The sequence below is a fragment of the Ursus americanus genome, chromosome 7 (genome assembly GCF_024610735.1).
Source record: "Ursus americanus isolate L20-20 chromosome 7, mUrsAme1.1.p, whole genome shotgun sequence".
Lineage (NCBI taxonomy): Eukaryota > Metazoa > Chordata > Mammalia > Carnivora > Ursidae > Ursus > Ursus americanus.
The window spans coordinates 16,345,922-16,371,457 of NC_142133.1; the positions used below are offsets into that span (position 1 = coordinate 16,345,922).

General features: G+C 41.2%; 1 protein-coding gene across 1 annotated transcript in view; it reads right to left on the reverse strand.

The window, feature by feature from the left end:
• STPG4 (sperm-tail PG-rich repeat containing 4) overlaps positions 1-25,536 on the reverse strand; it is a 36,513-nt gene that overhangs the window by 1,933 nt on the left and 9,044 nt on the right. The window contains exons 4-6 of the mRNA XM_045788386.2: positions 20,173-20,237; positions 19,905-19,959; positions 824-928 (exon numbers count right to left, since the gene is read on the reverse strand). Coding sequence (XP_045644342.2) covers positions 824-928; positions 19,905-19,959; positions 20,173-20,237 — 225 coding nt within the window. The remainder of the gene's footprint in view (positions 1-823; positions 929-19,904; positions 19,960-20,172; positions 20,238-25,536) is intronic.

The window sequence follows — 25,536 nt, forward strand, 5'->3', positions numbered from 1 at the left end:
TACCCCCCACCAGAGTTGGTAGCTCTGGAGCGAGATCCTAAAGATCGCCGGCCTGGGATACCCACCCTTCCTTGAACCCGTGGGACGGGCCCATTTTCTTACAGGCAGAACTTGTACTTCTGTCTCCCCAACCACCTCAAATAAGGCTACATACCAGTGAGCTCTGGGGATTTTCAAACTGGGGTGCAGGCTGAGAACAAGGCAAGGGGAATTAAAACTGTCAGCATATATATATATTTTTTTTTACAAAAAGAGCCACTGTTCATAACTCCATGTTGTGCTTTTGCAATTTTTCTTGGTCTTCTCTAGGCCTCTGGGGCTCAAACGCTCCCCCCATGTACCTGTGTCTCTCTGTGGACTTGACCCTCTTCGCTGTCTATCCTGAGTTCTTAGGGGCAGGATGATGGTTCGTGCCATAATGGTCCCCTTTGGTTCAATAACATTTCTGCTCAGAAGCCACACACATGCCCCCAGAAGCCACATACACAAAGAACAGCAGATGGATGGAGCCAGCCTCTGCCCACTGCTGGCCTCAGTTCGTTAAACATCTTTTCCCACAGAGCACCCAGGTCATAACACTGGTGGCTAATTACTATGCTGGATGTTGTCAACTGGACCCAAAATTCTGCCACCACCTTTGGGCCTGGAGTCACTCTGAGCCTGAAACAGGCTGGGGGCTTGCCAGATTTTTGAGCTCTGTGCTCTTTTCCACGTCGACAAGCAATTCGATACATATAGACACGCTAGAATTGTCTAGAACAACCCCCAGTGACTCCCCAACCCCGTCACAAAACCTACAACCGCCATCTTTTAGAGTACTTACAGAACAAGCAGGCAGGAATCGAGGCACTTTGGATTGAAAACAGGAAGTAACAGAATTTACTGGAGGTATTTTCAAGTCGTAATGACCTGGTCCTGGGCCTTCATGCTATAGGAAAAAAAAATTTTATAATTACTAATATTTGTTATATTTTAATGCTTTATTTGCCTTTCACAGATCAACATATGGATCACTGTGATATGCTAGAAAAATGCCTAGGCTGGGGCTTGGAAGATATTAAGGTGTGCCCTACCACAAGTCGTTGTGAGGTGAGAATAACACCTGCTTTACCTGCTTTACCTGCCTTGTGGGTGTCTGAGACTGAAGATGAAGTGACCTGTAAAAGTCCCCCTCTGTCCTGCCTGGACCTGCCACCCCACACTGGTGCGCCTCACTCTGAACCTGTCCTTCGGACTGTTAACAACTTTGAGCTGTTAGCTTTATAAAATACACATATTCTTTCATATGAGTACAGTATGTGTTATCTTAGGCCAAACAAGTCTTTACAGCAATTCATTGACAAAAGCACAGTGTTATGACATAACATAAATTGAATATAATTTTTAAAAGACAATCATCCTAATAGAAAAATTAGTAAAAGACAATTCACAAAGAGGAAATATAACTGATCATTGAGGAAATGGGGGGGGCTTTAAACCATTAATAACCAAATAAGTTCTAATTAAAACAAGGATATGATTCTTGTTTTGGGATCTAAAAAATTCACAAAGAAAGAAGAAAGGAAGAAGGGGGAAGGAAAGAGGGGGAAAAAGAAAAGAAAGAAGAAAGACCCAAAATGTTAACCACCAGCATGGACACTCCTCTATGATTCCGATGCGAGTTTAATAAATTTGATTAGCCCTATGGAGGGCAATTTGGCAAGATATGAAAGGGCTATGTCTAGACCTATCCAGAGGGAGAGAAAGGAGGCTGGTTACCAGATTGCTTCAGGAATCTGAAGGCAAATGGACAGTCCTGAGCCCACATAAAGCAGGGAAAATGGAAAGGGCCCAAACATTGCAGTGGATAATGTGGACAAGACATTAATCTCTCTCTCTTTTTTTTTCCCTAGCAATTCAGTTTTTCTCTCCCGTTTTCAAATACCTGTGAGTCTTTCCAGCATGAAGTCTCAGATCTGTTCCTGAATAATGCAGGGACTAGGGGAAGTGGGTGAAAGGACACACTGACCAGGAGCTATTACTGTTGAACAGGCACACGGGGGTTCGCTGGAGTATTGCATCTGTGCGGTATATACGTCTAAAGTTTTTACAATACAAAGAGAGGATGTATGTTTATTATTCTGACCCAGCAAGTCCACTTTTAGGAATTCGTCCTAAGAAAACAATTGAGAACGGGTGCAAGTATTTGGCCACAAATGTTGTTTCTAAAAACTGAAAACTGGAAACCAACTAAACGACCAATAATGTGGGGCTGGCTAAATACATTGCAGTTCTTCCATCCAGCTGTCTAGTGATGAATTTTTACAGACATAAAGCGACTCCCACATACTGCTAAGTGCAAACGCAAGCTTTAAAAAAAAATGTGCCTAAAAACACGGGGAATGGAATGTTCACTGACTGTTTTCTCCAGGTGAAAGCATGTTGTGTAAAAAGAATTTTATTTTTCTTACCTGCATTTTCTCATTTTTCAACAATGGACTTCAGTGCTCTTGAGATATGAAAAAAATTTATACCTACTGTATAGATAAGTGAACGTGAAAAATGAGCAAAAGAAAGAAAGATAAAATTAACAGTAAGGTTAGAACAGAGGACTGTGTCCTGTAAGATCTTTCTCAGAGGTAAGGCTGGGCCGCCAATGAGCCCATCAGGTTTGGCAGAACAGGTGCCCCACCGCAGACCCTCTGAGGGATTTCAGAGCAAGGCTTTCCCTCATTCCCTCCCGTGGGTGGCAAAGCCGTGTCGCTCGCGCTGCCATTCTCAATTACTCCTCCATGAATGGAGTCTGTTATTAACAGTCAAGCCCAAGTCTGAAAATCAAGGGTTGGATGCACCTCATAATTTTACAACTTGTGGCAGAGAGATGAAAGCAGTGATGCTTTGAAACTGATACATACGTGGGACAGAGATCGCTACGAGGGTGAGGCTCTCAGTATGGTGTGACCTCCATGCTCCCACTGGAGAAATCTGAGCTGCCATAAAGACCCAAGCACAGAAATCCAGGGGAATCGGACAGGAACGGTCTATGCAACACCCCCTGCCCTTGGTTTGGCCATAATAAATGCCGTACTTTCACGCCAAAAGGTGCTGCGAAGTGTGCTACCATTAACTCCATGCCTACAGCAGCCACTTGCAGGATGGCTAAGAAATGTCGCCTCATGCCCCCTTCCCCTCAGGCCTGATGTGGCTCCCCTTTCTGACTTTCCAAATCACAAGCTCCTTGGGAGTCCAGGCGCCAGGCTTGGAGAAGCACCGACGTAGGCCTGTGCCACCCAGCAGCCTCCCTATACAGGCTTGGGGGCTTGGTCATCTAAATCAAAGGGCCTAAGACTTGGGGCAGAAAGAAATGACTGCATGAGATTTGCCCCACACATGTTTGATGGAATCTTTTAAAGAGGCAACATTAGGGAAGTGGATACAGGCCCAAATTCATATTCCGGAAGCCACAGGAATGTTCTAAGTGAGAAGTAATGATTGGGCCAACATCCTGCAATGGGCAGGCAGCGGCTCCAGCAGAGTCCCTACTTCTGAGGACAATGTAAGTGGGCAGAGCAGGAGTGGAGGGAAGGTGACACGGTCCAGCATGGCTCAGAATGTGGGTTGAGATCCAGTTCAATGGGAGGGTGTTTAAAGCAAGAACATTTGAATGGTTAGGAGGGCTGCTCCCTCATTTACTGGGGATCAATGAGCGTGACCCGGAGCTTTGGTTAGCATTATGTGGGATGCATGGGTGAAGGGCGGCACCCAGGTTCATCAGGCAGTACTAAGCACCTCTCACACAAATCAGATGAGCCATTTCTTACCCCTTGTATTTGTCAGGGTCATGACTGGGCAACTCTGGGTTTCCTGAAGCTACACCTTTCAAAGACTACTGACATTCGGTGCCAAGAGCCAACAGAACTGTCACCTTGCTAGGGTCCCAGGACCTGCTGCCAAAATCAACTACAGGAAACCTCTCATAGTTACCCATTCTTCGGCTTTGGGGCGTGATTACATCTCAACCCTCCTGACAAGTTAATATCTTTCTCTTTCCTTTGAAAAAGTCACTGAGTTTCTACTCAAGAGCCACTTTAACAAACGGGAGCTACAGGGATGGCACAAATGAATAAAATCCTATCTTTTATCCCAAAAGGGGTGAGGAGCTGGAACAGTGCTGACTGAGGGCTGAGCTAACTGCCTGGTTTCAAGATTCTATACCAGGCCCTGCTATTCCTGGCCTGTGCCAAGTGTGATCTCAGTGGGCCACGGGATGGTGCCAAGGGTGGCCACTTTCCACTTACCACAAGGGGCTCAGAATGCATGGGCCCTACTGACTCTTCTGGAGTGCACCTGGGACCCTGTCATACCATGAAGGAGCTTCCCAATGGGCAATAACTCTCAGTACCATTGTAGGCCTTTGGTAAGCCCTGCCATGCCTCCACTGAACACACTTCTCTTCCAGGGCTGGGAGAGTGGGACCGGCTAATCTACGCCACACTGCTCTGGAACTAAAAAGTGCATCACTCTGGGGCATCCCAGAGCAGCAAATTTTACCTCTGAAAACTGTGTGAGGGTAGATGAAATTATCCCAAGTTATTATGTGTTGAATTGTGATTCCCTCAAAATTCACGAACACTACACATTTTTATTTTGTTGAATGGTGGCCCCCCCCCCCAAAATTCATAGCTCCTATGAATTTTGAACTATTAGTACCTCAGAATGTGACCCTCCATGGATATAGGTCCTTGCTGGTGTGATTAGTTAAGATGAGGTCATTAGGATGGGCCCTAATCCTATACAAATGCTAGCCTTTATCAAAAGGGGAATTTAGGACACAGAGACACGCACACAGGAAAAACACCACGCAAAGACGTAGGCAAAGGTCTACAAAACAAGGGAGGCCAAAGATTGTCAGTGTACCACCAGAAGCTAGGAGAGAGGAACGGGCCAGATTCTCCCTCACAGCACTCAGAAGGAACCGACACTGCTGGCACCTTGATCTTGGACTTGCTCTAGAACCGTGAGACAATAAATTTCTGTTGTTTAAGCCACTCAGTTTGTAGTACTTTGTAACTCCAGCCCTAGCAAACGGATACAGAAGCGCTCAGCTCATTTCTTCATTCAGCCAGTATACAGTGCACCACACAGTATGCTGGGAGTTGAGAATACGGTGGTATAGATTGTCTCCCGATATCCATTCTATCCCTTAGTATTAGAGCAATTCTTAACTGGGCACATGTCTACCCAGCATCAAGGCTACATTTCCCAGCTTCCCCTGAAGCTAGGTGTGACCGCGTGATGAATTTGTTGGCTAATAGGACAGAGGTGAAGAGGTGTGTACAAATTCCAGAGCATCCTTATGGAGAGGGCGGCTTATCCAGCCCTTCCCCCACCCCCGGTTGGTTGTTCCCATGTTCTCAGCTCTCCAGAACCATGGGAGTGGGACCATGCTTAGCAGAGCAGGAAATTTATACAAAACAGAAATATGTTCTTCTCTCATTTATAATGTTGTTATTTGGGGTCTCTGTTCCTAGCAGCAGAACTCCGTCTTAATTGACAAGATATACATGTTCCCTACTCCCATGGGGCTTACATTCTAGCAGGGAATATATATGTGCCACGCAAAAAAAAACATGACAAATGCATGGCATATGACACAAAGCGGCATAGAGGATGCTATGGGACAGCATGTGAGAGGGCACACCTTGCACATAGTCTGCCCCATTGACCCTAGGCACAACTTTCAATGAATCATCCTTGAAGAGAGAAAAGGTCAGAAATAAAATGTGTGGCCCCAAATGTCTATCTAAACACATGTAAAACACAAGTAATAAGCAACATAAACTGAAATTATTAGATGGGGTGGTAAAAATGATCTCCCCAAAATTTGGCCACATGCGTGTAACGGCTGGAATACATTGCCCAAAAAAGAAAACAGGTGCCCCAGCAGGGACAGTAGAATCCTGCATGGAGGTGGGCACAGAGAGAAGCGGGAACTGCCTCTCCGGAAATTCAGGAGGAGGCCTGTGGCAGAGCGTCCTCAATTCACGAAATTCTAGAATTCTCTGTAGGTCTACAAGTTCACAGGAGAAAGAAGGGAGACATGCATGCTGTTGAACAGGGTAGACGCAAAACGTTCAGGCCAAAAGTTATTCACATTTGCGAAATTAGGAATTGACCGTACCTCGTAAGTGTAGCTCGGTACTGTTCATTTCCCCCGAGAGAGAAGCCACGGCAGTCTGGGGTTCCCGGGAGGGGCCCTGTGGGCGGACAACACAAACCTGCCCACCATGCAAATGCAGCGTTTACAGGAATGCACATGCCGGGGACCCCCAGGCGATTCAGCATTGCTGCGGTGTTCACTGGCTCATCCTCCCTTTTCTAGATGACCCTGGGGCCCCACCAGCGTTGGAAATCTAAGGCGGTACTCCGGACCCGCGGGAACTTCGGCAAAGCCAGCCACTCCTGGTCACGGCGATTGGCCCAGGGCAGACACGTGACTGTCACCTGGCCAATCCAAAGAGCCTGCATTTTCACACTCAGGGGCTAGGCAGGCAGGTGTGCGCCTGGGACTGCTTGTAGCCCCTCTTGCCCAGCTCATAAACAAAGCGTGCCCAAAGGCTGGAGGACGGTAAATCAGCGGCGAAAGTCCCAGAGGCCGTGTGCGCCAATAAATTCCATCCCACTTTTATGTTTTAATTGTTTGCTTAGGCCAGTCCAGGATGGGCTTCTGTCACTTGCAACTGAAAAAAAAATCCTATTACGTTCTTTTTCCTGTTCCCAGTCAAGATATTGTTAAGAGAAAGGAGACCAGAAAATTCTTTACGCTCACAGCCTAACAGGGATATATATGACTCTGCTGGTGTGAAGACCACTGGAAAAGTTGCACACACTTTTTTAAAAAGAAAAACTGCCAGGATATCTTTTCATTAAAAAAAATCCTAGTACATCTGTAGCTATATTTAAAAGGTTATATTTTTCCAAAAATGTTACCTGCAAGTGAACTCATCTTTGAGGAGACTGAGACTGGGACCCGCTTTCATCATCTTGCAGATTCCATTCAAGCAGAAATCAATTTGTGTTTGGCTTGATGCAATCTGACCATGTTTACTAATTATTTTTCTGTTCCTTGTGGAATTTTAAACTATCAGCTTAGTTTTTAATTGAACTAATTTCGTAAATGCAAAAGCAGCTGGAATGATTCAGCATTCTTTCAGAGTGCTAGTTTTAATACAGAGAGTATGGCACAGATCTGCAATCCCCTGTTCAAACTGCTATGAAATGTGACTGAAACAGACAAATCATATAACGCTCATTCCTATCTGTACAGACGCTTTCCTGTTTATCTAATCCTTTCCTTATTCTTTATAGGCTTGTCAGGTTTTAAGAAATACAGAAACATCTTGAAATATTTCTGACATCAAATAAAAGAAACTCATTTTCGTCTGACATTGTAAGATTTTATTCCTACTGTCAGGAAAGGTGTGCATGACTTGTTTTTCACTTTATATACAACTGTGAGAATTAATAACTGTAAAGAATCTGCTCAGCAAATCACTGGAAGCCCTAAATCATGTGAAGGACTGGGTCCTAATTAAGCAGTAGTAAGTGGTGCTATTTTTATTTAAGTAACAAAATATTTTTATGTTGACCATTTTGATAGTTCTTTTCCTCAAACACTACTACCCCTTTTTTTTCTTTTTCTTTTTTTAAACACTACCTCTTTTCTGACTTTTTTTTTTTTTAACAGAGAGAGCAGGCTCGCACATGAGTGGGGGGAGGGGCAGAGGGAGAGGGAGAAAAAGAATCCCAGGGAGGCTCTATGCTGAGCGCCAGCCCGATGCCAGGCTTGATCTCACCACCCTGAGATTGTGACCTAAGCCGAAATCAAGAATCTGTCGCTCAACCGACTGAGCCACCCAAGTACCCTGCCTCTTTTCTGACTTCTAAAACTTATATTTTGAAAAACTATAAAAGCAATGGAAAAGAAAGCAAGTAAACCACCACCCTTAATCACAGCACCTCAGCATAGCCACTAAACGGATTTTGGTGCATTTCCTGTTCTCTATACACATAATTTTTCCTACACTGCTGCTGTTGTTATCTTGCTATTATAAGTAATCCCTTCATGATATCTTTATATAGATGAATATTTCTGTATGTAAGATTATTCCTTTAGGAGGGTTTTCTCGAAATGGAATCAGCAGGCCACAAGACAACGTACTGCCCAACTGTCTTTCCAGGGGTTATATCGTGTACACCGCCACCAGGAAGACGTAAGAGAAGCACTGGGTCCACATGCCAGGTAGACACTGGGGAGAAAAGATCTGAGAAACAGAATCTTCCTTAGTCCTCTTTATCCTAGTGGTCGTATTAAATAGTCATCAGTGTCCCCTATATGTTCAAAGAAGTTGTGCAGAATCTCTGATACCCTTCATGCCCACACTTGGTAACACATTCAAGAGGGAACAAAATCCATGCAATTTTTTGGTAGGTCAAGAGATTTATTTGGGTCATTTATGAGAGCAATTAAATCAATTAAAGGGAAGCGTAAAGGGAGGAGAAACCACAAATGACAAGTTTTACTTTGTCCAATTCCCTTGGCTAAGAATGACCAGGATTTGTTGCAGTCTTCTCCTCTTTAAAACAATCCACTATGAAGCAGCTGTACCTTTAGGTCTTGGGATTTGTGGGGCTTGGTCATTATTACCAAGGTGCTAAAAGTTGGCAGAAGTTGCCAATACAATTCATTTTATGGGTGCAAAAAGGCCCTTTTTATTTATGGTAGACCATGTCTCCAGGCATCTATTCCAAATGCTCATAAATATCCTCCTCAGTGTCTTTACTATGGACAAAACGTTTGTGCCAATCCATAACCAATTATTACTACTTCAACAATAACTGAAATAGCCCATGAGTATACAACCTTACATTGGTAATCTGAAGATTAACAACCATTTTCCAACCCAACAAACTCCTTACCAACAGCTTCTCTTGAGAGCTACCTACACTTTGGGGACGAAATGTAATTCACCAACTGAATCCTTGACGCAAACAAGAAGACTATGGGGTTTTGTTGTTGTTGTTGTTTTGTTTTTTTGTTTATTTTTTAAAGATGTATTTAATTATTTGAGAGAGAGAGAACGTGTACATGGGGAGGGGAAGGGCAAAGGGAGAGGGAGAGAGCGAGAGAATCCCAAGCAGACTCCCTGCTGAGCACGGAGCCTGACGCAGAGCTTGATCTCACCAATAGGAGATCATGACCTGAGCCAAAATCAAGAGTCGGATGCTTAACCCACTGAGCCACCCACTGAGTGCCCAAGAGGCTGTGTTTTTTAACAAGGCAGAACAGCTCCTCCACACTGAGAGGCCTTCAGACACTTATGATCCTAGAGGATCTTCAAATCCAGAGTTAATGTACTTTTTACAACTAAAAAATCATGTAGTGATCTGCTATGCATTCACATGGTAATTTACTTGTCTTTTAACTGGCTGCTCCTGGAGATTTTATGCATGAATGATTAACAAATCTCCAATGGGCTACTTTTCACAGATGATGGAAAGAAAGGAGGAGGAGATGCACACCTGTATGTATCCATCTTTTATAACTTGCCTCGTTCTCAAAAGGTTTAGAGTGACTCAGTGGATGTCTATAGGTCATACTCTATTGCACCAGCTCTGCAGGTCAGATTTCTGGTGATTGTAGGTCTCAGGTATACCAACAATGAGGCGACCTGTCCGAAGTCAGCAGGGCTCAAATGACACCACAACTTTACCATGCAACCGTACACAAAACACATTTCAGAAGAATCAAAGAATTGTAAGTTTTTTAAAAAAATCAAAATGTCAAATACATGAAAGAAAATTAAAGTGAACATGTGTCTGGAGGGAATTTTTTAAGTGGTGGAAAAGATAGATTTCATTCATTCATTCATTCATTCATTCAACACATTGTCTGAGCTCTGTACTGGGCTCTGGGCATTGATGAATAAGACAATCGCCCTCTCATGGAACTTATATTCCAGGAGGTGATGACAAACTCTTTAACTTGATGACATAAACATTTTACACTTTCAACTTCTCTCTATAGAAAAACACAGAAGGAAAAGGCAAAATCCCCAAAAAGCTTCTGCAAATACAAGGGTTAATATCTTATCACTCTAGCGTTTATACAAATCAACAAAAAAGAATATTAAAACTCCACCCAATAGATAACTGGGTAAAGACTGACCAGAAAGTATGCAGGAAGGACCACAAATCACTGATTAACAAATAACTAGAATGTATAGTCTCAGATCCTGCCGATTAAACTAAAATAATGAGGTACCATGCTTTTAGTATCTAGTTAAATATTTTTTTAATTAAAGATAAACAAAATTTATGCAAATTTAATGACATGGTCACTCCCTTGATTGCTGGTAAGGTGTAAATGAATGTAATACTTTTTAAAAAGGTTTGGCAATCTAGACGAAGAAGCTGTAGATCATCTCTAGTAAACACCACTTGTGATAACCCATAAAAAATGATGCTAAAACTTAGAAAAGATTTTATGCGTTGAGTTTTATGTTAGCATTAGTCTCTTGATCGGAGTATTTGGTACCATTATCTTTGCATAACAAAGTTGTGAACGTAAACAAAGTTGTCATAATACAGAAGAATTCTCCAATAAACTGACCTCTTACAAAATTATATCCTATTCAAGCATCTCTCCCTACTTAACACTGGCATCCACCACTGAAGACAGATCAGTGTCTTTGTAAGGCAGTTTTTCTCTGTCATCATTAAATGATATTTAATAATACGTTACAAATAAAATGCCAATCCAATTCAAAATGAAAATGCAAATTTTACCCAAAATTCCAAGATTTCATGAAGTTGATGAAAATGATGGAAAAGTGCCGAAATCACGGGAAAAGGCTTTCATTGCCCAGTGAGGATCCAGCAAAGTTAAATTAGCTAACGACAAAAAAGAGATGATGACAAGGATTGTTATAGTATTGGCACTTCAGTAAAGAATGATTTCAAATGTCAGAGGAACTGCCCTTGGGAAAAGTGATGACACTTCAAATAATATTTTTTCTAAAATGTGTCATCTGTGATTTCACTGGAATGTCCAACACTATGTGAAGGATGTCACTATACTATCATAAGATAGTGTCAGAAAAACTAAACACAGCCTCCTTTTTAACTTAGGAATTAATACATAGTTGCAATTATAGGATATTTTCCTAGTTTTTAGTTCAATTTTTTTTAAGGAAAGACCAAATCAAACATTATTGACTACTTTGAGATTTTGATTCTACTTAACGTGGGTTCACTTTACTAGGTCTTTTTTGTGGCTCAAGTTATACTTGGATACTGAAGACTCCTGTATATGAAATAATTGAAAACAAGTTAGCCATCGAGAGGGGAATGGTTGAGGGGCACCTGGGTGGCTCAGTGGGTTAAGCATCTGACTCTTGATCTCCATGCTGGGTGAGGAGCCTACTTAAAAAAAAAGGGGAGGGGGATGGTTGAATAAATTATTATCTGATAAGTTGATTATTTACCTAGTGAAAATAAAGTTTAAAGGGATTTGTAATAATATGAAAGTGAAACGTGCTAAGTAAAAAAAAGGATATAAAATTGTTGCTTACCATGATCACAACTATTTTTAAAATTGCAGAGAAAAAAGGAGAAAATTAACATTAATGGTTGCATATGAACAAGGACAAAATTCTTAAACATAATTTTCTATATTTTCCAAATTATCCATAATTTATTCATTTATTTTTACTCTAACTTTAAATTTTTATGTTTTTACTCAAATTTCAAGACATTTTATTAAATTTATTGAGAAATATAGTTTTAAAAATCAATCAGAACTGGGGCACCTGGTTGACTCAGTTGGTTAAGCGTCTGCCTTTGGCTCAGGTCATGATCTCAGGGTCCTGGGATCCAGCCCAGCATTGGGCTCCCTGCTCAGTGGGGAGTCTGCTTGTCCCTCTGCCTCTGCCCCTCCACCCACTCATGCATGCGTGTGTGTGTGTGTGTGTGTGTGTGCGTGTGTGTACACGAGCATGCACACACTCTCTCTCGAATAAAATCTTTAAAAAAAAGAAGTTACCTTATCACTAAATAGTATGTTTATATTGTTATTTCTTAATTTATATTTTAGAAATTATCTATTGATGGCCTCCTGGAATGAATGAAGATATGGCATTTGCCCTCTCCACTATTCCTCTTTCCTCATCCACTCAAAGTAGCATTTTATTTTCTTTTTTTTCAAAGTAGCATTTTAAATTTTTTTAAAGATATATTTGTTTATTTTAGAGAGAGGGAAAGAGAGCGAGCAAGCAGGGGGAGGGGCAGGCACAGAGGGAGAGAGAGAAACCTCAAGCAGACTCCCCACTGAGCACAGAGCCTGACTCCGGGCTTGATCCCAGGACCCTGAGATCATGACCTGAACCGAAATCAAGAGCCGGATGCTTAACCAGCTGAGCCACCCAGGTGCCCCCAAAGTAGTATCTTAAATCCCCAAGAAATGTTTACCAAATAAATATTATTCCTTGCAGAGCCAAATTACATCATAGAATTTCTTTTCTTAGATACTCTTTTGTTTTATAAACTGCGGTTAATTAGGTGCCTTGTTTTTTACTTGCACATTTTGCTATACATATTCTTTTTTATTATTCCCATCATATCAGCTGTTCTTAAATCCTTTTTCCCTTAGAAACATTCCTTCCGGAGTTCTTTAGTTTCTTTCTCAATATGGATTGGTTGCTCCCTCAGCCTGCTGCATGGTGGTCCACCTGGAACATCTTTTAACTGCTCTCCCAGTCTGGACCCACTTTGTCCTAGTTTCCATGCCTCCCTCCCTCTGGATTACTCTTTTGTTTTGCTGTCTTTTATCACCAGTGGCATCTTTAAAAAGGGTATTCAGAAGGCAATTTTTATGAGTTCTTGCATGTTGGAAAATGTCTTTGTCTTCACAATTGATTGTTTGGCTGAACACAGACTTCTAAGTTGAAAATAATTTTCCCTTTTTCCTCTGTGGATACTAAGTAGATTTTTTAAAAATCTTCCCTCTACTCCCTGCCGTTCTGTTTTTCAACCAGGTTTCCATCCTTCTGTCTGTTTATTTCCACCTCTCATTCATGTTACAGGCTTTTCACACTTGCAAAGCTTAGGTATGTGGCTGGGATATGTCGAGATCAGGCAACTGAATGGTGAGCCAGTCTTTTTCCTGGGGATCCCTAAGTGTCAGAATATAGTTCTCTTTCCTCTAAGCTCATTGAATTTTTCTAGAGGATAAAGTCTATTGTTTTGCTTGAGGGGCAAATGTCCAAAGGCCAGCATTTTACATTAGGAGAGGAAAGGGAGCCCCAGACTTAAATTACTCTGTATGTACAATTTCAATTAATTCCTTGGTGTTCAACTAATTCCCTATGCCTCACCTTACCTCTCCCCTAAGTCCTGAGACTCCCTGCAGGTCTAAGGGACAAACAGGCTCCGTTCTCTTCTGGACCACCCCCTGCCTGCTTTTTAGCCCATGGCTTCCTCTACTTTGTCCAAAAATTGTTGACATCTTTTGTCTGCCAACGTTTCCCTTTTCTTCTCTTTATCCATGCAGATTTATTTATTCTTTCACTACCATTTTATTGGGATTTGAGAGTGAGAAGAGACTGATGTATGGCCAATTTGCCATACTGAGCAGGAAATCATGTATTACTTTTAGAATAGAAGATATAAACTTTAAATTCAAATAGCTATCATGACCATAATTACATAAAGCAAGGATATTCAAATTGATATGCAAATATTCCACATAAACAGGAACTCGATCTATTTAACATTCATTCTTTTTTTTTTTTTTTAAGATTTTATTTATTTATTTATTTGACAGAGCGAGCACAAGCAGGGGGAGCCTCAGGCAGAGGGAGAGGAAGAAGCAGGCTTCCCGCTGAGTAGGGAGCCCAATGATGCGGGGCTCGATCCAGGACCCTGGGATCATGACCTGAGCCAGAGGCAGACGCTTAACTGACTGAGCCACCCGGCGCCACTATTTAACACTCATTCTTGTAGATTTGTTCTGAGACTGTGCTACTTCAATTATGTCAAAGTGGGATCCTTTCGTAAGAATCAACACTTACCTATTTTATAAGGAACATGTCTGTAAAAATTCCCAACATAGCAACTCTTTGTGAATTTTATTTTTCTTTATTTTGTAGGTTCTTTTATGGAATCATCTTTTTTTTTTTTTTAAAGATTTTATTTATTTATTTGCCAGAGAGAGACAGAGAGAGCACAAGCCAGGGGAACGGCAAGCAGAGGGAGAGGGAGAGGGAGAAGCAGGCTCCAGGCTCCCTGCTCAGGAGGGAGCCCGATGTGGGCTCGATCCCAGGACCCTGGGATCATGACCTGAGCTGAAGGCAGATGCTTAACCAAGTGAGCCACCCAGGCACCCTCTTTTATGGAATTATCTTGAGGTTAATGTCAAAAAGTATAACACATGTTTTGTGCACAGAACAGTTAATGATATAAATATCTAAAAACTGGAACCCCTTCGTACAATTCTCCCTCTTTTCAGTTCCTTTCCTTTACCCCAGGTATCCTAATCCTTGTCATCTCATCTATATTCCTGGAGGATGGGGTCACTAATTCCTTAGTATGAATTGGATCAATATATTTCTCCTTCTAAGAGCTTTTGCATTTAAAAGAGGACTTGTGAAAAGGAGAAATCCCTCTAAAAGATTTTTCTACAGTTAAATTAAGAGTGGCACATGTCTCATGTCTCAGATCTTAGGGTCTCATATCAAATTCCTTACTATGAGGGCGCCTGGCTGGCTCAATTGGTAGAGCATGTGACTCTTGATTTCAGGGGTTGTGAGTTCGAGCCCCACATTGGGTCTAGAGATTCCTTAAAAATAAAACCTTTAAAAAAAAAAATCCCTACTACAGAGTTTCAGGCATTTCTGCAAAGGGTGGGGAGGTATAAATCCAACTTTCCCTTCTGGCCCCCTCAACTAATAAATGCCTTGTGGAAAACCTTTGGATCCAAAGCCTGAGAGCACACTAGCACTTTGGTTTCTTTGAGTCTGGCTTCGGATACAGGCTCTGAAGGGACAAGGATGGGTGTCCCTTTCCTCATTCAAGCCTTTTCTTCACTGCTGCCCTTATCTCCTTCCTCAGCCTGGAGTCAGCACTTGCTAAGAAGCTTACCAGGGAATGTATCAGAAAGTTCTGGAGATGGCTCTCAGAAGGAAGAAGGTACATGTGCTTCTATCAACAGATAATATTAAACTTGAGTCATCCGTGTCTAATTTTGGGTGCCACGTTTCAAGTTGTGTGTGCCAAGCCATTTGGTCTCACGCTAGTCAGACACATGCATTGTGTCACATGCATTGAATCCCGGACTCTCATTTCATCTGTGTAAGTTTCTGTGTGCTTGTATGGGCACACCTTGGTTGGGTTATTGACTTTAGTGTGTCTTTGCCCTTCGAGAGGGAAGGGAGAACACTGATAAAATGTCTCATTTGCCATTGAATACTCAACAATAGCTACCTAGCATAGGGCCTTACACACACTGCCCCCCAAAAGAGATGTGTAGAGCAGATGAAAGAACTTCTATTGAAGTCAGCTAGACTCAGTTGAGTCCAGCTTTTTACAAAGAGGCTTTGCTGAGAAAAGACTAAAAGTTCTAACACCCTAAAGATGTCCCAGGGAAAAAATATGGCCAATTAAGAAAAGCCAGTGTAGCAAGTCTCCCAGCTGGAGCCTAAGCTGCATCCACCCATTGTAAGATCTTAGACGATCAGGGCCTACCAGGCAGGCTGGTAGATGGCCCTCCCAGGAGAGAGAAGCCTCCAGCATGTGAACTCATCCTTCTGCAAAAAAGGTCAAGCCGGCCAACCTGGGCCCATGAACAAGCCTTAGTCATCAGTGAGGAATGGTGACACCAGAGACAACACAATGTCTGCCACTTGGATTTGACCCTGGACCAGCTCTAAATGTCCAAAGGCACTAAGCAAGTCACTTGATCATGCTCACGCACTAGGCAGCACAGCTCAGAGCCCAGGTTTGGAGGTCACCAGAGACAGGGTCTAAGTCACGGCTCCACTTCCTAAATGGCCATGTGACCTCTGTAAACTACTTTCATTTCCTGACCTGTGAAGTAGAGGTGAAATACTAACCCACCAAGTTGCTCCGAGGATTAAATGCAGCCACACCAGAAAACACTCAATGAATGATGGTGGCTATCATCATCAAAGCCAACCCTAATAGGTACAGTTGACCCTTGCGTGGGGGTTAGGAGCACCAGCCCCCGAGCAGTGGAAAATCCACGTATAACTTCACACTCCCCTAAAACTTAACTACTAATAGCCTATTGTTGACTGAAAGCCTTACCCATAACATATATAGCGGATTAGCATGTGTTTTATATGTTGTATGGATTATATACTGTACACTTAAAATAACATAAGCTATAGAAAAATATTAAGGTGATTATAAGAAAGAGAAAATACATTTACAGTACTATACTGTATTTACTGAAAAAAACCTACATATATGTGGGCCCACACAGTTCAAATCCGTGTTGTTCAAGGGTCAACAGTAGCTCATTTATAAAGTTTCTCCCAGTTCTAAAAGTCCTTAACAGTTCTGTGATTATACTGTTAATTTCTAGAGCAATAAAACTGAATGATAAAATCAATCCAATTAGATTTTCGGATAAAGGTTAAGTGGCATATTATAATGGCCTGAAGATTACTGCATTTATCTCAAAAAGGTTTGAGAACAGTAAGCAGTATTTCTGTACCATATTCACACAGCGCATCACCACGTCCCACTGGTGGGATCAAACGAGTTTGCTTTCTGCAGTTTACAAGTTTGTAGATCTAAACCAAAGCCACATTCTGCTCTGGGAATGCATGTTTAAGACAGACATGAATCACAGCCCTGGGCTATTTCTTTGTCTTAGAACATTTTCCATGAAAGTATTCTTTTCACTTTGTTGAAGGACAGGATGTTCCAAATCAGTGAATCACTTTTATTTATAAAATAGAATGGATGAGGTGACATCAATGAAAATGGCAGAATAGGGATCTCGAAAAATCTTGTCTCCATAAAAGCAATGAGAACGAAGGCAAAAACTGTCAGAATCAACTGGCTTGTGCTATTTCACATCCCAGGCTGCTTGTCCAGGACGCCTAACCTGAACTAAAATCAACTTATTTTTGATTGAGTCCTTCCTTACTAATAGTAAACAAATCATTATCAGCTCACAGCATTCATTTAAAGCATATATTTCAAGGGAAACAGAGTTATTACCCAGGGGGAAAAAAAATCCAGGTGTCTTGACTGCTTGCTGCCAAAGCCAACTACACATAGGCATCTATTTCCATTCCTCCCATCAAATAAGAAAGGCATAACTATCCACCTCCCATTCTACACACATACACACACACACACACACACACACACACACACACACACAGCCAAGAGAAGAGACAACAGCCAACAGAGAGAACATATTGGGGGAAGACAGGAAGCCACCTGGAGGAATGGGACCTCATATGGCACAGTGGAGACAGCTGAAGCTGCTAGGGGTGCAGGCTGATTTGCTCCACAGAACCCAAGAGAAGGTCAGGAATTTTAGGCATGAGGCCCCTGTGAGGTGGGAATGGAGAGGTGGGGGCTGAAAGCAGGAAGACTGGTAGACCTCTTCTCTCCAGGTCCCTCTACCTCCCCCCTTTCCTGCATCCGGGTGGGGCAGGGTGCATTTCTGGGGAGACTGTTCCAGACAACTGGACACAGGAGCCCCAGGCACTTTACCAGAAACAGGAATTAAGTGAACTTCTCCACACACCAAACAGTGACACCCCCAGCTCTTCCCTGACTCAGCTCCCAGAACACCGGCAACTGGCCCATTCCCGAAGCCCTGATCTGTACACTGAGCCAGAGTCCGAGGAGTCATTTTGCAGCTACTGACATGTGCGAGAGAAAGAGCCTAGGGATACCCAAAGGAAAAACCATGTCCTCCTCCCATCAAACCACTGTGAAATCCACTGGACATAATCCCCACCTGTATCAATGTCTTGTGCCTGCAGTGACAAATTTCTGTAAATTTGGTAGCTTAAAACAACAGAATTTTATTCTCTCATAATTCTGGAGGCCAGAAGTCTGACATCAGTGTCACTGGGGGTGCTGCTCCCTCTGGAGGCTCTAGGGGAGAGTCTGTCCTTGCCTCTTCCAGCTTCTGGGGACGGCCACCTTCCTTGGCTTGTGGTGGCATCACTCCCACCTTTGCCTCTGTGACCACACTGCCTTCTCTCCCTTCTCAAATCTCCACCTGCCTCCCTCTTATAAGGACACTTGTGACTGCATTTAGGGCCCACCGGAGAATCCAGGACAATCTCCCCATCTCAAGATCCTTCCCATAATCACGTGGGCAAGGCAGTTTCTGCCACACAAGGTAACACTCACAGGTTCTAAGAATTAGGACATGGCCACATCTTTGGGGCCATTATTCAGCCCAGCACACCACCCACATAGAGAAAGTTTTCAGTTAGCCTTTTAGTTTCTCACACTTGTTCGTGGGATCAAAATTTCTTCACCTTTGTTGGCTATCTGAACTTCTTGTTATATGAATGGCCCAATCCTGGCCTTCACCTCTTTTAATTTTCTATTGATGTTTTTCCTCTAGATTGCTAAGAGAAGTTTAAATAAGGCCATTAGCCCTTTATCTGCCACGTATGTGGAAAATAACTTTTCCGAATTTGCACTTGCCTGTTAGCTTTGTTTACAGTTGGTCTTCTGATATATAAGAAATGTTAAATGTTGTGTAATCAAATCAAATACTTCTCCTTTGCAGTTCACCCACTGCTCTGATCTCAGAAAATCTGTCTTATCCTAAAATTAGATATAGGCTAATTTATTTTCTTCTGGTTTTATGCTTCATTTAATTCTTTCATCAATATGGAATTTATTTTAATATGTGGTAGGAAGAATCTAACTTAATTTCTAAGTTATTTAATCAATTCCCAGCATAAAATATTCTCTTCCTTTCCCTACTGATTTGTCATACCATCTTTATCAAATATAAAAACCTTATATAGTCTAGGGTCTGTTTCTGAACTCTGTTATCTAAATTCCTCTTTCAGATGTTCACTGTATGTCTTTCTCCCCCGGGGTTTCTAGTTACAAATAAGTAACTCAAGCCCATCAAACCACCCCAAAATAATTTCATATTTCCTTAATCCTTCAAAATGTTTATGTAATTATTTGTTTTTTGGCATCCTACCAGTTAATTACCTAAAGGAGTTCATTTTTATCAAAACACATGGACATATATTTGGAAATCTGTAGAAACAGGAAGGCATTTTGAAAGAAACCAGAGATACTTTCCCTTTTTGTTGTTAATACAATGATCTATTGAATATCTCTGATTTGATTAATTTCATCAATAAATACCATGTGCTAGCCATTTTTCTAGGTATTACATATACAGGACAAAACCGGACAAAAGTCCCCACCTTCATGAAGCTTACATTCCAGTAGGGGGGACAGATAAAACAGGATAAACTAATGTCTGAGTGTAGTGTATTGGACAGTGATGAGCACTGTGGAGAAAAACTAACCAAAGAAGGGGGCACAGGAAATTCTGAACAGGTGACTAGGGATGACTTCACCGAGAAGGTGATATTAGTCAAGACCTACAGAAAGGAAAGGAGCTTTTATTTTTCTTCTGTAACTTGACACAAATGGGTTACTTACCTTGAAATCTCTGGTATATCTTCAGATATACTTTAAGTATCTTAAATCAATTACATTAATCATTTGCTTATCTTCTACAGTGAACAAAATGTTAATCTTGATATATCAAAATGAACTACTGCATATTTTAAACACAAAATTCATCACGAGTTAATTGTCTACAATATACTTACAGGAGTGAAGCAGCTTGTTGGAAATCTTTGAACTGTAGAACGAAATACGAAGCTCCTATATTAAAAAAAAAAAAGACGATGTTCTAAATCTATTTTTTTAATGTGGGAACTTTGTTAACTTCTTCCCTATCTCTCCCTAAATATTTAAAAATGCTAATCTAGAAATGATGGGCATAAATAAGGTTTAAAAGCATTAGTATTGGTTAAGTATGTAAATAAAAAGGCATGAGTGAAATTATTAAAAGCAACTTAATAAGTATATAATTACCTGGAAGCGTGCTTGGGAACTGGTGCAGGAAGTAGATCATATTGCCCTGGTGAAAGCTTAACTGACTACATAGAATGGACAAGGACACCAAAAATAGATTAATACAGGTCTTAAGCTCACTTTATCTTATTACCTGTCATTCATAATCCTTTATGACCATATAGCATTATATAACTTATTCTCGATCTTAATAGTGGAAAAAGTACATTTTCAAAGATGGAGCTTTCAAAACAGTCAACAAATATTCCCTTTTCAGAGTACATTTTATGATAGTGTGCCTGAGATGATGCATAGAAAAATGCTGTACAATTGATCATATTTTAAATGTACTAGATTTAAAAAATCCATTCAACTACCATTTGGTGAGCCCGCTCTGTGAGTAAAGTACTGCTAGGTGTGGTGGGGAATACAACGGTAAGAGAGATATGGTCTCTGGCCAGCAGGAGTGAGAAGGCACGTACATAAACAATTCTAATATAAAGTACGATTAATAAAATTATAAAAGACAGACTGGAGGGGCGCCTGGGTGGCACAGCGGTTAAGCGTCTGCCTTCGGCTCAGGGCGTGATCCCGGCGTTATGGGATCGAGCCCCACATCGGGCTCCTCTGCTACGAGCCTGCTTCTTCCTCTCCCACTGCCCCTGCTTGTGTTCCCTCTCTCGCTGGCTGTCTCTATCTCTGTCGAATAAATAAATAAAATCTTTAAAAAATAATAATAATAATGTACAGCATGGTGACTAGAGTGATACTTATTGGATGCTTGAAAACTGTCAAGAGAGTAGATCTTATGTGTCCTCACCACACATACACAAAATAGTAGCTATGAGAAGTGATGGATGTGTTAATTAACCTGACGTCGTAATCATTTCACAATACATACAGATATAGATTCTTTTTCTTTGGGGTGCGGGAGAGACAGAGGGAGAGGGAGAGCCCACTGCAGGGCTCGATCCCACGACCCTGAGTGCATGACCTGAGCCAAAATCAACTGACTGAGCCACCCAGGTGCCTCACACGATGCGTACAAATATAAAATCCTCATGTACACCTTAAATAGATGCAATTTCACTTGCCAATCATATCTCAATAAAGCCAGGGGGCAATAATTAAATAAATAAATCCACCTGAGTGGTTTGAGGATGGCAAAGACTGAAATTGGAGTGGGGTTTTAGGGAAGGCAGGACTTCCTCCAGGGGGCCACGGAGGGCATTTTAAGGAGGAATGTTGCAGAAGAGATTGTCTCTCTGCCCACTGCCAAACTTGTTGCAAAGTACCTGGGTGGCTCCATTGTCTCTGGATCTATAGATATTAGCCCAGAAGCATGTGAGGTAAGGGAGTGTCGGGAACCGGTTTGCACAGAGTGGGACTGTGACAGAGGGGAGGAAGAGAAGGAAGGAGAACCAGAAGCCAGGAGAAAGAAGACTGCCCCGACCTCCGGAACTTCCTATGTTGAAGGAGCTGGCAGGAAGGAGTTGTATTACAAAATCCTGGGAAGAAGGCTTCCTTGAAGTGAACAATCTCCCCCAGCCCCTATTATTTTAAAATCAGATTTAAAAGATACAACACTGCCTTTGCTGAAAATGAGGCATCCATATCCTGGCATTATCTGCCACATTGGAAGTTCAGCTATTATATTTTACCCCACAGCTGTCTTTCACATATTAATACAATTTTGATCGCAGAGGAAGCTTTTCGTGGATACAGTGATAACAGTAAATACAGATTTTGTGATGAAATACATTGTCCTGTGCCTTGTTAATAGTCACTAGACATAATAAACACCAAAGAAACGTGAGTTTGTTTGTTTAATCACACCATGGGAGCACAGGAATGTATTTTAAGCAAGCGGCCTTCTTAGGGGCCATAGCATTTTATTCTTGATTTTGATGATGGTTACATGGATACTTGCTTTCTATTTAAACTGTGCATATAGTTTAATGCTCATTGCTCTTGTGCTCTCACTCTCTCTCTCTCAAGCACATACACACACATACACAGGAGAAGAAATAAGAAAGAGAAGTGAAAAGTGGAAAAAAAAAAACTTAAGCTGCTGTTTGTTCTATACTCAGCAATCACAAAAGATTTATGTAATAAAGTACTCATGAAAAAACTCTGAGCATTAATCTAGAAAGAAATATTGGTTACCCATAGCTTCTCTATTTGTCCTATTTTACTTGCACTGGCCATTCTTTGCTATTTAATATAGCTGACAGAGGGCTGATTTTTTTCCCATAGTCTTAAATAGAGACTCACTTAGGAGACTGTTTCTCTGCACATTGTTGAACTTGTTGCAAACTATCTCGGTGGCTCCATTATCCTTGGGTCTAATGGAATATATATACACACACATATATATGAAAAAGAATGTATATGTGCATGTGTATATATGTACATATATATATATACACACACACACACACACTTTCCTAAGTCCTACATATGCTTCTCAGTTCTTCATTTGTAATGTAAGACTCAGAGAATCTAGACAATGAGTCCATAATAATACCTGACTCTAGCTAATTGTTTCAGTCCGTGTTGATTAGGCATTCAGAAATCTAGCGATATCTCGGAGCCGTAAAATACAGCAGGATGATACTAGCATGGATACTTAATTCAGCTGTGTTGTATCAGCACCCTCAATGTCAGAAAACTGGAATAAGTGAAAACCTCCAACTCTCCTTATTCGGTCTTTGGTATGACAATATTCTGAACACCTGGATCCATAAATAGGTGGGATGGAAGGAAACAGATTTTTTGTCCCTTTAGAAGCCCTAGGAGAATAATCATAAGGTGAATGCAGCAAATGGGCTGGTAGGTACAATATTTTTAGGCGCTATTGGTAGAAATTTCATCAAATGTACCTTCTCTCCGAGAAGTAAAGTCTCTTATGTCATATGAAAGCATCACTGATTCACTACTCACATTTGGTTCTGAGAAATAAGATGACACAGGACTTTCTCAAAAAGAAGCCTGCCTCATACTAGCTATGATATTGTCCTTAGTTTTGCCAGTACCCTGTACTTTTCATCAGCTCCAAATGAACTAAGAACTATCAGTGGGTCCCAGTCCCTGAGACAAGTCTCTGAATCCATTTTTCAAAATTTATTTTCACTGGCCACTCTCTTGACATATTTGCATGTGGCAAGTATCGCTTTGCCTTGCAGGTACTCTTTGAGAGCTCAACCTCAAAAAATATTTGCAAAATGAGCCAACTCCGAGGGCCGCCACGTTTTTTATTTAAATGCACAATGAGGAGCGCCTGGGTGGCGCAGTCGGCTAAGCATCTGACTCTTGATTTCAACTCGTCATGATCTCAGGGTGGTGAGAGGCAGCCCTACATCAGGCTCTGTGCTCAGCAGAGTCTGCTTGGGATTCTCTCTCTTCCTCCCCACCCCCACTCTCTCTCTAAAATAAAAATAAATAAATCTTTTAAAAAATTAAAATAAAATGGCACTTAGGGGTGCCTTTCCAGCCTGACCACATTCTGATCTGGGGGTGGAGAGAAGCAGAATCGCCAAACTTGTTTCCTTTCACGGGAGCTTCATCTTCTAAGGCTAAAGCCAATCTGGACAGAAGTTTGAAGCAATTTTAAGTTTTGTTTCTGATTTTCATTGAAATGTTCCCAACCTGGGAAGTAAATAAGAGATGTTTTAAAATGGAAACTGTAATGAGATAAAATAGAAGAAATGTTGGAAAAAATTTGGATTTCTTTACAAATGAGCATGATTGAAAAGAACATCGCTTGCGTTACATTCAAAGTCTATAGAAAGAAAAAAATAACAGGTAAGTCTCCTTGCCCCCTACCTAACCCTTTACTTCTCGAATGGAAGCCACTGTTAATGATTGCTTAAGTAACTCTCAAGAAAAGAAAGGATGCATTTAGCATCATATATAGGTATATTTGTTTTCATTCATACAAACGGGATTATGCTATACATACAGGTCTGTTCCTTGAGTATTTTCATTTAGTCATATATATCTTGGAGATGTTTCCATATCAACACATATAGATTTACCTCATTATTTTTAATGGTTGTACAGTATACCATCCACTGTATGGATGGACCATTATATAATTAGTCGTCTGGTTAAATAAAATTATAAAACATGCTGCGGTATTGTATATAGTATCTCACTGTACTTTTGTAAGACCATTTGTAGGGTAAATTCCTGACAGTGGAATCACTTATTATGTGCATTTTTTAAAAGATTTTATTTATTTATTTGTCAGAGAGAGAGAGAGCAAGAACACAAGCGGGGGAGCAGCCGGCAGAGGGAGAAACAGGCTCCCCGCTGAGCAAGGAGCCAGATGTGGGACTTGATCCCAGGACCCAGGAATCATGACCTGAGCCAAAGGCAGATGCTTAACTAACTGAGCCACCCAGGCATCCCTTCCTATGTACATTTAAATCTGCTAGGAATTACCAAATTACCCTCCAAAATACTCACAACAATTTGTATTATACAAACATGTGTGAGAATATCTGTTTCTGTACACTCTTTGCCAATAACGGGTATCATCAAACTTAAATTGTTGATCATCTGACAGGCAAAAGAACTGTGTCTAGCTGCTTTTGTTCCTTTGTAACTATTTAATTATCAGTTGAAGCCAAGCATCACTTTGTGCTTTTGTTTTTTTTAGTAACTGGTATGTCTCTTTGTCAATTGCTAGTCATATCCTTTCTTCATTTTTAAACTAGACTATCTATTTCAATTGGATTATAAGAGAACATGACTCTATTCCAGAAACCAATATTGCACTGTATGCTAACTATCTAAAATTTAAATTAAAAAAAAAAGGAGAGAGAACATGACTCATTTTTACCCTTTGATACAAAAGTGTTGAAGCCACACAGTTACTGACTCACTGGCTACAGACAGGGGCAGAGTCACTATCTTCTCTCTTTCCTGTTCATTGTCGGGAGACTCTGGCACATGCGTAGCTGACTTCGGGTTGTTCAGAAGTTCCCCTAGCATACTGAGTTCAAGTTTATACTTTAAAATTTCCCATTTAAGTCATTTGATCCATGTTTTTAGTTGAAAACATAAACAGTGGATGTAAAGTGCTACCGGATTTATTCTACTCTGCAAGAGAGAGTTGCAGGATGGCACAATTTTTCTGTAAGAGCATTTTGGCAATGCATCTCCAAAGACTTAGACACCTGCATACCTTTCCCCAACAATTCCACTCTGTGACTAATAGCAGAAAATGAATGAGTACATGAGGATATGCCCATCCAGTAGGAAACTATGCAGCTATTTAAAATGAGGGAAGAGAATACATAATGGTGTGGAAAAGATTTATAGTATCTTTCTAAGGGGAAAAAAAAAGGTCTGATTTCTATTAATGGCGAGCTAGGTTGT